Source organism: Mastomys coucha, unplaced genomic scaffold (assembly GCF_008632895.1).
Source record: "Mastomys coucha isolate ucsf_1 unplaced genomic scaffold, UCSF_Mcou_1 pScaffold15, whole genome shotgun sequence".
NCBI classification, from domain to species: domain Eukaryota; kingdom Metazoa; phylum Chordata; class Mammalia; order Rodentia; family Muridae; genus Mastomys; species Mastomys coucha.
Genome location: NW_022196897.1, coordinates 142,398,632 through 142,413,522, shown reverse-complemented (window position 1 = coordinate 142,413,522; position 14,891 = coordinate 142,398,632). Strand labels below are relative to the sequence as shown.

Here is a 14,891-nt window from a genome sequence, read left to right as displayed (position 1 = left end):
GAACCTGGAACTCTACAAGGTCACAACCCAGAGAGGTCCTGAGAGTGTGTGTCGCATCCCCGAGGGACAGACCTGACCCAGTGCTGCCCAGGTGCAATGGCGCTTGTGGATCACCTTGTCTGGTGCAAACAACTTTGGGAGCGTCTACCACAACTACCACTGTCTGTCTCCTCTGTAGAGCCTGCCGTGTCCACACCCCTGTCTCCCTTGAGGACCACTCTACCTCCAGCTCCAGCCTGAGCCATACCTCCATCAAGGCTGCGCGACATGGTATAGCGTTTGCTGGAAGAACGTTCAAAGAAGGGGGCTGGCCGGTCGATAAGGGCACTGGCTTGGCGGGTCTGGGCCTGGGTCCTCCCACTGTACCGGAACTTGGAGCCCATCACCAGAAAGCCCTTGGGTGGGGGCTCCGGAGACACCAGCCTACAAGAGAGTGATGCAGATGAGGAATAGGAAGCAAACTTTCCATTGCCAGGCCCAAGGTCAGATCACAGCAGGCTTTGCTTTCCAGAGTCCCACCAACTACGATACTTCACAGTCCCAAAAGGTGGGGCTTGCCTCTGCGCTCACTCCACTTCCTGCCCCCCTGAACCATCAACCTCTCTCATCCTATCCCCTCATTCACTCACCGGAAGAACGTGTGGTGCTCAATGCAGACCTTCCACAGCCGCTTGGCTGAGCGGTGGTTGGGGAGTTTGAAGCCGATGGTGCTCTCGAACTGCTCATACTGAGAAGCCAAGAAGGGTGGGTTAGAGGTGGGGCCTGCACCACACACCAGCCCACCTGCTCACCCTCTCCTCAGATAGGTGTGACTTCTGCTTGTTCATGCATGTAAATAGGGCTGGGGAGAAGGCTCCAGGGTAAAGTACCTGCCTTGCGACCTTGAGGACCTGAGTTCAAGTCCCCAGAACTTAGATAAAAGGCCGGAAGGTACAGCAGATCACCTGCAATTGCAGCCCCAGAAGTGGAAGAGGGAGGGTCCCAGAACAACCTGCCCAGCTAGACCAGCCATACTGGTGAGCATTGGCTTTGACAGAGAGACTCTGCCTCATTGAATAAGGTAGAAAAATGAATAAGTTGTTCTCCATCAGCCTTGTACCGCCACCTACACACAGACTCATGTACACACCACACACGTACACACTATATACAACACATACACACTCATGTACAATTACACATATACAACCACATATATACTCATGTACACACCACAAACACATACTTATGTAAAACCATACACATACACACTCATGTACACACTAAACATAACATGCACACACTCATGTACAATTAAACACACACATATACAACCACATACACACTCATACACACACCACACATACATGTATAACTACATACACACTCATGTACACACCATACACACTTATGTACAGTATAACACACACATACACATACATACTCATGTACAACCACACAGGATACATGCACTCATGTACATATCACACACACTCAATGCATATACCACACTCCTTACACTCATGTACACACCACACACTCAATGCATATACCACACTCCTTACACACTCATCTACACACCATACACAGCACACATTGATGTACACACCTATACACACACTTACATATACCCCCCACACATATATACAAATACTCGTGTACAACCACACACATGCATACTCATATACACTCACCACACACATACTCATGTACAATCACACTCACACACCACATACATATACTCATGTACACACTACTTACACATACTCATGCACACCACACACACACACACACACACACACACACACACACACACAGAGGACAAAATCAGTAAGATGGCTGCAGATATGGGTAAGAGCTATGAGAGGAATGAAGGATTTGCTTGGCAGGCTTGGGGTGAATGTGCAGAGAAAGGGCAGCTCTCCAGATTCATGAGTGCTGTGCTGAGACTAGAAGGCCAGGGCCATGGTGTAGTCGGGATCTTCAATGTCCCCAAAGGTGAAGGTGTTAAACACTTACCCAGTGGGGTGCATTAGGAAGGTGTAGAAAGCCTCTAAGAAGTGGGGCCTACTGGAGTTTTTAGGACACTGGGGTATGCCCTCACAAGCTGGTGTCTTTGTACTTCTTGTCTACTTTGTACCGTGACCACTCTAGCCCTTTATGCCCCCCTGCCACAATGCGCTGCTTCTCCATGAACCCAAAGCCACAGGCTAATCAGACACGGACTAAACCTCCTCAACTGCAAGCCCAAGCAAACCTTTCCTCTCTCTAGTCAGATTACATCAGGTATGTTGTTAGTCAGCAGGTGTGTGTGTGAGGTGGGGTAGGGATGGCAGGGGCTGGCAAGATCTGATTTACAGGTGACAGATAGTGGCTGCTGCGGCTGGCACAGTGGTGAGGGGTGCCAGGTGGGTCACAGTTAGTCCACCAGTCAAATCAAAAGGGCATTTGAGGGGACTGCGCAGTTAAAGGGTGGTGGTATGGATGCATGCCTCTGTGTCCATACTGTGTGTTGTCACATGCCTGTGTGTGTCTTGGTGTGCAGACACAGTGAACTATTGCATACAGGCAAATCTGTGCATGCACACAGACATGTACTGACTTTTCTGTGTAGCCTGAATCCATGTGGTTGTCATTTTACTTTTGCTCATAAAGTATATGTGTGAGAATACATGCTCACATGCACACTTGTGGCTTGAAAGCACATGACCAGGGCTGGCGAGATGGCTCAGCATAAAAGGCATTTACTTGCCACTCAGTCTGACAGCCCGTCCAATCCCCAGGACCAATAAGGGTGTAGTGAAAAGACTGACCACATGACCTGACCTCTGGCCTGTGGACATGTGGACCATAGCACATCTGCACATGTGTATGCATGTGTACATGCATGAGCATGCAAACACACACACACAAATAAAATATGGAGTTGCATGCCCAGAGTCTGAAGTCTACAGAGATGCAGGGGGAAGGAGATCCATCTTCCATGAGCCCCAAAACTTTGTCCATGTTTCCAGGGTAGGAAAAACCCAGGCGAGCTACTGGGCTCCACTCTACTAGGTTCAGTCACCTCTGCCTGGCGTGTGGGGTAAGTGAGCAGAAAGAACTTTGGGCCAGGCTCACCTCCCCAGGCCGGATCTTGATGTAGAAGTTACTCCTCTTGTAGGAGATCTTGAGAATCTTGGGCCAGGCAAAGCGGTTGATTCTCAGGCGGTCCCGGTAGATGAGCAGGCCATTGGCACAGACACCTAGCATGATATCGATGCCCTCAGAGTCCTACACAGGAAGAGAGCATGGAATGGGAGTTCTGGAGCCAGGCAGGGGCAGCCTGCCACCACCCTGTGCTCTGGGGGTAGGTGGAGTCCCTCAACTAGTATCCCCCATGGTCACCTACTTGTTCTCCCCCTCACCTCACCCAATTGGCAACCCCATTCTTCAGCCACTTGGTCTGTCATCATTCATCCACTCAACAAACATTTAGGAACATACTTTGCCAGGCCATGGGCCACACACCAGTGTGACAAAACTAAGCTAAGGCCTCAGCCTGTTTTTCACATGCACCCAGCCTAGTGTTGGCCCAAACAGGCTTGTGAGGACATTGAATGCAAGGGGGAGATGACAAAGGTCTGAGTGAATAAAAGGTTATGAACTTTGAGAAAGGAGAACCCGAAAGGTTCCAAGTCGGAGAAGAAACAGTCCAGACACCAGCTTTGGAGGGTCTACAGTTCCCCAGGAACCACATAAGGTGCGGGCTGGCTGGAGCTCCGCAGTACCTTAGCATGATGCAGATCAACTCCATACATGGAAAGCTTCTTGGCGTTCTCCAGGAAGTGGATCTCTGCCTCGCCCGGGGTCATGCCCCTGAGGAAGAAAAGCGAAGATTGTGGGCTGTGGCCCAGGCCCAGGCTGCAGCCAACCAGCTGTAGGTATCACCATCAGAACCCACCATTCTAGAAAGATAGTGGCTGATCCTCGCCTGAGACTCCCCCTCTGCTCTCAGGACAGTCCACTAACCCCGTCTCCTGCAACACTCAGGTCCAGTCTGTTTTGTTCGGGAAGCAGACAAGGGTTAAACTGGGAGTCAGGATTTTTGTCTCTGTTTCTACCAAATTAAGTATAAAGTTTATAGAGCCGTTTCTCATGACTGGGACCCCACTTATGAGGAGAGCATTCATTAGAATCACCCAATGTGGCTCCTATTCACCTCCCTCAGAAGACAGTTTAGTGTCAGGTGCCGATTAGTCTCCCTTAAGAAACAGACTCCTTTCGTAAGAGTTGTATCAGGGATCAAGTTCCATCTCTGCTCAGACTGCAGGTTATACTCACAGCACACATACATCATGGTGCTGTTAACTGTTCGCACACTTGACTTATATGTGGCCACTCAGGCTACACACTCTAAGGCAGGTGTCACTCTCAGATGAGGCGGCCAGTGCTGGGTGGAGATCCATCAGCTTGCTGAGGAGCACGATACTATTAAGTAGCAGCAGTGTCTGAATTTAACTCTAGGCAATATGGCTCCAGAGTTGTTTCAAGGCAAATCTGTCTCTTATGTTCTCTGGCCTTCATTTCGGCTGCCCTGCCCATCTTTGAGCTTCTATGTAGGATCCATGGATGCCAGACATCAATGTGCTTTAAGTTCAAAGACTTAAATGATTGTTGCTGGCACTGATCAAGCTCATATTGATCTGTCTGTCTATGAATTACTATGACTCTTCCAAATCCCTAGGGCATCTTACTATCTAGGAGAGGCTTGAATGGCAGATGCCAGGCAGGGCACCTCATCCAATGTCCAGGTGGCCATGGCAATTTGCATCCTGCTCAACACAATTCCATGTAGTCAGTATGAACCCAGCCACATTGGCGTGAAACTCTCTGAGAACATTTATTTGCCATCTTTGACCCAGCATCCATCACCCCTAGCAGGCTCATCCCCATAGATGAATGGATCACATCTGGCTGCGATCTTCCTCTCCAGATGCAGCTCACAGCACGCAACCCTCCCGCCTCCTCCAATCATAGGGACGAGATAATATCACCGGGGTCTTTCCTGTGTGTGTGGCACTGCACTCTTTAGAATGTGCCCATAACAACCTTGAGCTTAGAGCCCAAAGCACTTCCAGCTTAAAGGACCCTGCAGATCAGTTTGATCCCAGGGTAGGTAGCATTCTCTGCAGAGCAGGCACCGAGAAATGGCAGTGGACTGAACTCCCACTGTTGCAATTGCTTAGGGGTGTCGTGGGCTTTCAGTGTCTGCAGCCCGAGGGAGCTTAAGCTCCTGCATGAGGAACTCTGCTGTTCCAGATACCAATGGCTGAGCGATTACACATCATCTCAATCTGTGTATTTATAGGTGAGAACGGAGCTCAGAGGTTCAGCCATGAGCCGACAATCACACATCTGGCCAATTATCTTCTAACTCCAGAACAAAGTATGCAATCAACAACTCAACAGATAAGCAATCAACAACTCAACAAAGTGCACGATCAACAAAACAAATGCCCCAATTGACGGAGAGCAACACTCAGCCCACAGCACGCAACCCTCCCGCTTCCTCCAATCATAGGGATGATTGGAGGTGTGTGTGGTGTGTGTCTTTAATATCTGCTGTATCACCCCCCCCCCATAGCTCCAGGGACACTCTGACCAGCACCAGATGAACAGATGAATATACTAAAGCACAGAGAAGTGAAATGTCTTGTCAACATCCCCTGGTTACAAAGTGGCACAATCAGGTTGGCATCTGCATTTAAACTTTAGAATATCTACCAAAACCTCTGCATCAGGACCCTTATCACCTAGAGGCAAGCCACCGCAAGCCACCAGTATTGTATCTCCGAGTAACAGAAAGGTAGATCCCCGCAGGCGCAGGACAGGGAATCTGACCCACGCAGGAACTCAAGAAGTGAAGATCCAAGTGGCTACTTACCATCACACTGATGGTCCCAGTTATTCCTATGCCATGGATATGACCTGTGCCTGGGCACCTCAGGTTAGGAGCAGTGCCAGGTGGCATATGTCAGCTCCAGCATCTGTAGCCTAGCCCTTCAACCAGGGCTACGGCCAGCAGGGCCAGGCTCGCTCACCTGTATGTCTTGTGCAGCTCCATGATTCTCTCCTCCAGCTCCCGGGTCTGGTTTGGGGCGAAGCGGAGCTCACTGACATAGTTGCCCACGTGCTCCTCAGCATCATAGTCGCCCAGCTCAGCCTGCACAGCATAGGAGCCCAGCAGGGCGTGCGTGACAAAGGAGCAAGGCAGGCGGCCTGTGATAATGTCTGCCCTCAGCTGCAGGCACAGGTAGTACCTGGAGACAGGGAAAGAGGTGGGCATGGGTCTACCCCTCCATGTGGCCCAGACCTGGACAGTTGGGCTACTAGAACCAAATAAAATCAGCTCATGGACAATGGCACACACAGACACTGGTAGTTCATAACTGATGAGTGGCAGTGTCTTATGAATAGGTTTTGAGACATGCCATGTGACTTCCAGCATTTTTGATCATTTCTGAATTTGAGGAATTTTTTTTTCTATTTTAAGAGAATTTATGCGATTTCTAATATATTTTCAAGCTCAGTGAGACTACTACTAGTTTGGCCCATGGGGGGAAATGATTTGTAATTTTGTTTATTTGTTCTTTGATTGGTATATGTGTATAAGTTGTGTGTGTACGTGCATACATACAATAGTATGTGTGTGGGAGTCAGAGAACAATTTTTAAGAGTTATTTATTTTATTGTATGTGAATGAGTGTTTTGCCTGTGTGTATGTATGTGTACAATGTGCACGCTTAGTGTCTGTGGAGGTCTGAAGAGGATGTCAACACTAGATCCCTCAACACTAGAGTTATGAATGGTGGTTAGCCACCATGTGGGTGCTGGGAATTGAACCTGGGTTCTCTGTAAGAGCAACAAGTGTTCTTACGTCATCTCTCCAGTCCCAGAGAGCAATCTTGACTACTGCCCCTTGCCTACTGCCTTGTATGAGGCAGGCTCTTTTTGGTGTTCACTCCTGTGGACAGCACCATAGCTGGCTGCGGGGCTTGCTACCTCTGCTGTCTCTACCTCCCATCCTACTACAGGGGCACAGGGATGACAGACACACATTACCACGGCTGCCCTTTCACATTGCTTCTGGGGACTCAAGCTCGGTTCCACACAATTGTGCACAAGAACTTTACCCACTGAACCATCTCCCTGCCCCAATTAGTTGGTTTCAAGGGTCTCAGGATGCCTGGAACTCATCATAGGCTATTCTTGAATATGAATCCTTCTGCCTTTACCTTATACATGCTGGCATTAGAAGCATGCACCACTATGCTACGCTGTAGTTATTTTGTTTTGCTTTTTTGTTTATTTTTCGAGACAGGGTTTCTCTGTATAGCCCTGGCTGTCCTGGAACTCACTCTGTAGACCAGGCTGGCCTCGAACTCAGAAATCTACCTGCCTCTGCCTCCAAAGTGCTGGGATTAAAGGTGTGCGCCACCACTGCCCGGCCTGTGTTTTCTTTTTTAAAGGGCATCACTGCATAACTGATCCTGGCCTCAGACTCAGACTCAGCTTCCCAAGTGAGAGGATAGCAGGCATGTCCCACCACCCCTGCCTTATGCGCTGCTGAGGACAGAACCCAGGGCTCCCTGCAAGCTAGGCAAGCCGTCTACCAACAGAGCTGCATCCCTGCCCTTGCAAGTTAATATTTTTTTTCAGATGGGTGAGGGGAGGAAACTTTAGTGGTGTCTCTGTGTTTCCTCTTGAGGGCCATTTCTAGTTCCCCCTCCAGGGCCACCAGTTATCCACACGGTGTTCTAGACACTTCTGGTCCATAAACACAGAAATGCTCTTGGCTTAAAGTGATGGCTGCTTTAATATACAAATAGGACCAATTGCTAAGTCTGGTCCCAGAGCTCTTTGTCATACCTGGTGACATAACTTAAGAGAGGGCTCCACGTTAGTACTCACAACTCTCCACGTGTACATAACTTCTGTACCACATCCCACAGCCCAGGTGGACCTGTTTATCAGCGCTTTTTTCTACATTGATCCAGTGAGCGGGGGAATGAGGTGGGGAGGGAGAGTATATGGAGGGAAGGAGTCATGTGCATGTCACAGAGTGTGCAGAGGCCAGATGACAACTTTGGGAGTAGATTCTCTCCTTCTAAGACTTGGGTCCCGGGGACTGAACTCGGGTCATCAGGCTTGGTGGCGAGCACCTTGACCACTGAACCACCTTGCAGCTCTTTTCCTCACTTCTTCTTCCCAAGTGAATTGCTTACTAACCAAAGTGGCCCAAGGAAACATTTCCAGCTGCCAGGCTGAGACTCTGGCGACCTGCATTCACAGGTGGGTGGTTTACCACTTAAGCCGTTTTGTGACCACTTCCATAGTCACTGTTCACTGAGGTAAGGCTTGGGCCGCTGCTTCTTCAGCCAGGGGTGTCTCCTTGCCCTTTTCTTTTTGGGTTTTGTCAATTTTTCACTAACTGCCCAAGTCTCTTTCTTCAAAGTCACCTTGGCTTAGTAGAATACTTAGTACTCTGTGACATTGTTTCAAAGTCAGAGCCGAAGCCAGTAGCGGTCACATGCAGCGTCAGTGTGTGCAGAGGCTCAGGATCTACAGCGGCTCACATACCACAGAGTCCAGCATGGGCCTGTGACATTTGTTCAAGAGTCTAAAAATTCAAAGATCACCGCCAACGCTCTGGCCAATCCTTCATTTCAATCAATTTGTCATTTTGACCAGTTTATTTGGGGCCTCACTATTTTTGACTAAGTCAGCTGCTCCTGCAACCCTGCCTTCTGGAGCCATCTGTGCTGGACAGGGCTCACCTTCCTCCTGGTGTCCCTGGAAGCCCCATGCCCAGGGTTTGGCACAAAAAAGACACATTCTGGTAGCTGTGCTGGCCTAAAGCTATGGGCTAGGATATGGCTGCTGTCACCTTGGCCCCAAGCTGATCTCAGGGCTCAGAGTGAGGCTAATGAGGCCAAGGCCTGGGACCTTCTCTAGTTCAGAAACATCTGTTGTCTCTCCCAAGGCAGCATCTTGAAACTCGGTATACTGTCTAGTCAGTGGGTATCAGCTATAACAGTGGACCTGATATCCAGGCTGGTGGTACAGCTCTATAACTTCAAGCTAAGGAGATTGGGGCAAGAGGATCAGAAATTCAAAGCCAGCCCAGGAAGCTTACTGAGACTGTTCTAAAATGTCTTAAGAAGTGGCACTGGGAAGATGCTCAGTGGTTAGGAACATACATTGCTGTTCCAGAGAACCTGTGTTCTGTTTCCACAACCCATGTAGAGCCATTCACAATTGCCTGAAATGCTAGACCCAGGAGATCTGACACCCACTTCTGGCCTCTACAGGCACCTACACATACCTCACACAGACACCTAAGTATTAAAAAATAAAATAAAATAATACTAAATAAACAATTTACTATTTTATTAAGATAAAATAATAAATATTAATTTTTTAATAAAAGAGGGCTGGAGATACAGCTTGTGTATAGTTCTTGTCTAAAATGCACAAGGCCCTAGGTTCAATTCCTAGTACCCCAACAAAAGAAAAAAGAAAAAAAAGAGAAGAAAAGCAAAGAGCCCACTGGGAGTGAGCAAGGGCAGCTTAGCAGCCCCTCCCACTGAGAAAAACTCCAAGGCCCACAGTGTGGACTATGCCAGACCAGGGTATCATGTGATGAAGCCCTGTCTCTGACAGGATGTAAAGACAGGGACTTCTCCCTGTCCTGCTTTCCAGAGGCAGGGTGAGCCCATGCAGGCCTACCCTTAGGGACGCTCGGTCCCCACTGCCAATTCTCAGGCCACTTGGACCTATGTGGCCCAAGTTCACCGCAGCAGCCGAGGCAGCCTCCACGGGGCACCCTTTCACCTCCACATGCCTGACCTGCACAGAGGACAACAGACTCCCACACGCCATACCTGTCATGCCTCCTTCTCAACATCACAGACTGGCCCTCCACCCAGAACATCAGACTTTACGCCTGCCAGGTCGCCTGGGCCAGGGAGGGTTCCCACTGGGTTTACAAAAAGTTCGTATTGGCTGTCAAGATTTAAAATGTGTGGTTTTTCAAACATAAGTATCTAAAATATTTAACTTCACTCAACTTTCAGGCCCAGTTCCCATAGGTTAGAGATTTTTTTTTCCTGTCTTTACATGGTTTCCACAGACTGGACTCAAGGTGTCAGGTTTGTGGAGCAAGAGCCTTTACCTGATGAACCATGCTGCCAGTCACATGACATTTAGACACACCTGTCCTTTTAAAGGCACACGGATCCTGGGGACCCCTCTAGCCCCATCTCTGAGGTGAAGGTCAGCTCCCACGGACCTCTGTATTGTGGTCCTGTCTTCCTCGTATCCTCTGCTTCCTTGAGATGCTCTGACTGGGAAAGGCGTCTGTCTGCATTTGCTACTCTATCACACAGCCTTCATCTCCCGGGGCCAGCACGCTCCACCCTGCCCTGCTCACAGTCCCACAGGACCAGCACACTACCCCATCCTCATAATCCTCACCTTGTGATGTCTTCTGTCAGCTGGGCTGGGTCGGGAGGGTAGAACTTGACTGTGAAGGCAAAGTTCCAGGGACTACCTAAGAGGAAAAAGGGGGAGACATCAGGAAGGCCTCGTCAACCTCTAGATGCACTAGCCTATGAGCTCCTGGAATATCATTCCCATTTGATAGACATGGAAACTGAGGCCCAGGCTAACAGACTTGGGAGTAGGCCAGTGAGGTGGCTCAGTGGGGAAAAGTGCCTGTTGTACAAACTTGATGACCTGAGTTCAGTCTCTGGAACCCAGTGAAAAGAGAAACTACTGAGAGCATAGTCTGTCTGTGTGCTGAAGCAGGCCTCCACACACCTCTCCCTCTCCCTCTCTCTCTCCCTCTCCCTCTTCCTCTCCCTTTCCCTCTCCCTCTCCCTCTTCCTCTCTCTCTCTCTCTCTTCCTCCCTCCCTTCCTCCCTCCCTCTCTGTCTGTCTGTCTGTCTGTCTGTCTGTCTCTCTCTCTCTCTTTCTCTCTCTCTCTCTCTCTCTCTCTCTTTCACACACACACACACACACACACACACACACACACATTCTTGAGGGAGTTGTGAGAGCTAACGATGGGAAAGAAGATAAAGAGAAAAGTAACCCTTCACTAAAACACGGTCAACAGATGAGAACGTGGACTCAGGCAACATGAGCACCCTCTGAGTGCAGTTTTTGCTGAGTGGCTGGTTGGTTCATTTTGTTTCTGTTCTGTTTGCTGCAGGCTTTTTTGCAGCACCCGGGGCCTTGAGCCTGCCAGGCCAGTACTCTGCCAGCAAGCTGCCTTTCCAACCTCTGCTTCCTTCTCATAGGCGAAGATTTTTAAGGGCCAGTCGGCTAATGGGTAACAGAGAGCAGGTTTCCAAAGGTTGGTCACCTGACCCCAGAGCCCAGGTTCTCAGTCACAAAGACTCCTTAGAAAAGGCCTCCAGGGACACAGGCTCTGTCCCAGGAAGGACAGCAGTGACAACAAACAGTACTCAGAGCCAGTGCACACTGAGTGTACCCAGGCAGGCGCTGCTGGGTCGCATAGATGACACTTCATTTCATCCTCAGAGCGACCCCAAAGCCATCATGACCACAGTGAGGAGACTGAGACAACGAACAGCTCTGAAACGCAAGAAGTAGGCACTGAGGGAGAATTCACATTCAAGCACTGTGTCCAGAAGCGAACGGCAGCTATGCCTGGTCACGTCTAAGTATATGTCACTTTCCGGTCACTCCAGCTAAGGCCGGAAGGGCTAGTCCACTTGCCAGGAAGAAGCAGAGCTTCAGAGGCATGGCCCGAGGTGTCTTAGGTGAGAGGCAGCGAGGCTTGAGGGGAGGGCAGCTACCTCAGAAGCCCAGGATAGCAGGGCTCATGCAGCCACTACCAAGGACAGAAAGGAGGCAAGACTGCTCCCCTGGGGCCCCAAAGGACAGGACTGGGGTGAGTAGGTGGGCATTTTAGAAACGGGCACAGAGGCACAGCTCTAATAGAGGAGATGTGTGTGTGTTTGTGTGTGTGTGTGTGTGTGTTGACCTTGTTCATGTATGATGGAGACCAGAGGTTGATGTGGGGTGTCTTCCTTTAATGCTCTCAATCTTATTATTATTTTTTTAAAGATGTATTTGTTTTTATTCGACACATAAGATTTTTGCCTGCGTATCAAGTGCACCATGTATATCCAGTTCCTGCTGAAGCCGGAAGAGAGCACCAAATTTCCCCCTGGAACTGGAGTTACAGATGGTGGTGCTGGGAACCTATGCCAGGCCCTGTGCAAGAACAAGTGCTTTTAACCACTGAGCCATCTCTCTAGCACTACTTACTCTTGACAGTTTCATACATATACACAATGTATCTTGATCACATGCATCCCCACTCCCCCTCACATCCTACACACACACCCTTCACCCTTAAGTCCTTTCTTTTTCCCTTATGACACGGAGTCTAGTCAGTGCTCCCTGCACTGCATGAATGCTGGTTCACCCACTTTCACCTAATTTTCTGATAGTAGTTTCTCACTGAACTCACAGCTTATCACAGTGGCTAGACTGGCTGGACAGCAGGCCCTGGAGCCCACCTATCTTACAAACCCTACTGGCTTTACCTCGGTGCTGAGAATCTGAACCCTGGCCCGCATGCTCAAGCAGCAAACACTGTACCTATTAAGGCAATTCCCCTGTCCACTAGAGGAGGCACTTCCTGAGGATTGAGGGTACGAGGTGTGAAGGCCATGGCTTGAGTTGTCGCAGGACCATGTCCATGTGTCAAGCCAGGTATGAAGGCCATGGCTTGAGCTGTCGCAGGACCATGTCCATGTGTCAAGCCAGATGGGCAGGACCTCCAGGCTTGCTCTGGGCAGTGACCGTAGGGCGTTGTCACTGGGCTGGCCTGCCTCTCTTTTCCAGGCTTCTAGTCTTTATTAACTCTACACACTTGGCTGCCTGTATCCATTCCAGTTCTTTCAAGGCATGAAAGGCTGGCCTCCCAGCAGGACTGGCACTGCTAGAAGACAGCCGAAAACCCTGCTGACCCACAGACGCGTGCATTGCTTATGTGCCTGCCTCTTTGTCTCCAACTGTCAGGAACCTACAGGAAAAGCTCCTCGAGCCCCCTCCTGCAGAGTCAGCGGGCTTCCACAGGCCAGCTACCTGCTGTCATAGCAACAGACTCAGCCACAGCTTCCCAGCCAGAGGAGCAGGGAGTCCAACCCTGAAGAGGCCAAGCCTATCCAAGGTGTGGGACTTGAGATGGAGGCCCCAGGTCTCCACCTACTGCAGGCCATTTGCTAAGGCTACCCACCTCTTCCCTCCACTATTTGAAAGCCTTCTCACCCCTCCCAACACGCTCCTTCCCTTGGGGCCAGAAAAGACAGGCTGCCAACCTGCTCATCCCCCTCCTCCAGAGGCATTGAAATGAGAACAAGGCAAAAGCCAGGGCTCACATGGGCTGAGCCAGCACTTGGCTCTGTGACCTTATAACCTGAGTTGAGGGCTGTTAGTTACTACACAGTCCCTGGACAGAAGGGTAGCTGTTTCCAGGTCATCTGGCCCCCTTTTCTGGAAGACTCTGCAGAGCTGATTTCCTGAATGCACTTAACGATTTCTTTACTAATTTGCTGTGTGGCTCTTACTGTTGCTTCTATTCTCTGAGCCTTAGACTTGTTTCCTCTAACGTGATGCTACATCATTCCTGCGCTGCGTTCCCTTAGACCGGCCACAAATGGCGGAGGAGTATAGTGATCCAGGAGCACATCCCAAAGTCAGTGGGAGCACTGAAGCCAGGACCTGCCCACTCATCCTTACACACTAACCACAAGCAAACACTCACTCCGGATCTGCTTCTTGATTTCCTTGGAGGGGTCCAGCCAATTCTGGAAGAGAATAGATTTGTCCTTTAGAAGGAAGCTGCAGGAGTGGGCAGAGTGGAACTGGGAGAGACAACTATCCAGAAGTGGCCAGCTACAGACTCTCATGGGGATATCCTTGCCTGGATCCATTTTCCTGGCACTAGGGAATGAGGCCTGGATTCCCAGCAGGGTTTAGACATGGTACCAAGGCCGGGAGTGCCCTGAGATGGCCACAGTGACCAAGGATTGCAGCTATAACTAGCAAGGAAGCCAGGAAGCCCCAATTCGGGTGGGAAGAAGGCAGTGGACGGGACCGCCCTGTTACTCAGGGAGCCTATGCAAGCTCGTCACTCTCTGGCTACCCATTTGGGAATACCTTAGAAAAGATGAGGGGCAGGGAGCTGGGCAAGACTTGTGAGTGGTTAGGGCTACTAATGTAGAAACAGGAGATGCCTACTGAAAGTCTGGGGGAAGCTGGAGGATATGGTCAGGACTATAGAAGCTTCCCTGCCCACCCACCACAGCAGGACCCCAGCTGGGCACCTTCTGGCTGTCGGCATCGCAGAAGGTCAGACCGAAGTAGTCCTTCTCCAGGAGGTTAAGGTGCTCACAGACCAGGTCAAATAGTACCTGGCCCCTGCCATGTTTCTGAGGGAGAAAGAAGAGCTATAGTGAGGCAGGTGGACCCGCTGCTGGTGGGGCTGGGAGCTGACCCAGGTTCCGCTGCACAAAGAAAGAGTCCCCACAAGACCCCCCCTCAGCAGGGCAGGACCTCAGCACTCCTGCCACAGGCTCCTCTCTGGGTCTGTAATGTCCACCACATCTAGGTCTCTCTTATGAGCCCTGCCAGCATCTCCCCAGACCACCGACCTGCCTGGGAGCCTGCTGGAGATTTCTGCTTAGCAGAAATCAAGAGAAGCAGCTGAAAACCAAAGTTCTAAGGCTTGTGGGAGAGAAAGAGAAGATGCCTTCAAAAGATGTGAGCCAGAGCCAGGGGGTGGGGGTGGGGGTTTTAGGAGATAGAGTGGAATCACAGTGGGATTATCC

General features: G+C 50.2%; 1 protein-coding gene across 15 annotated transcripts in view; it reads right to left on the bottom strand.

Annotated features, from left to right (window-relative positions):
- The window catches only part of Epb41l1 (erythrocyte membrane protein band 4.1 like 1), a 124,176-nt gene that overhangs the window by 32,781 nt on the left and 76,504 nt on the right, over positions 1–14,891 (bottom strand). For all 15 annotated transcript variants that reach the window (XM_031372495.1, XM_031372496.1, XM_031372502.1 and 12 more), the window contains 8 exons: positions 14,388–14,492; positions 13,826–13,868; positions 10,498–10,573; positions 6,063–6,281; positions 3,750–3,837; positions 3,100–3,252; positions 630–727; positions 248–423 (listed from right to left, as the gene is read on the bottom strand). In XM_031372495.1, coding sequence (XP_031228355.1) covers positions 248–423; positions 630–727; positions 3,100–3,252; positions 3,750–3,837; positions 6,063–6,281; positions 10,498–10,573; positions 13,826–13,868; positions 14,388–14,492 — 958 coding nt within the window. The remainder of the gene's footprint in view (positions 1–247; positions 424–629; positions 728–3,099; positions 3,253–3,749; positions 3,838–6,062; positions 6,282–10,497; positions 10,574–13,825; positions 13,869–14,387; positions 14,493–14,891) is intronic.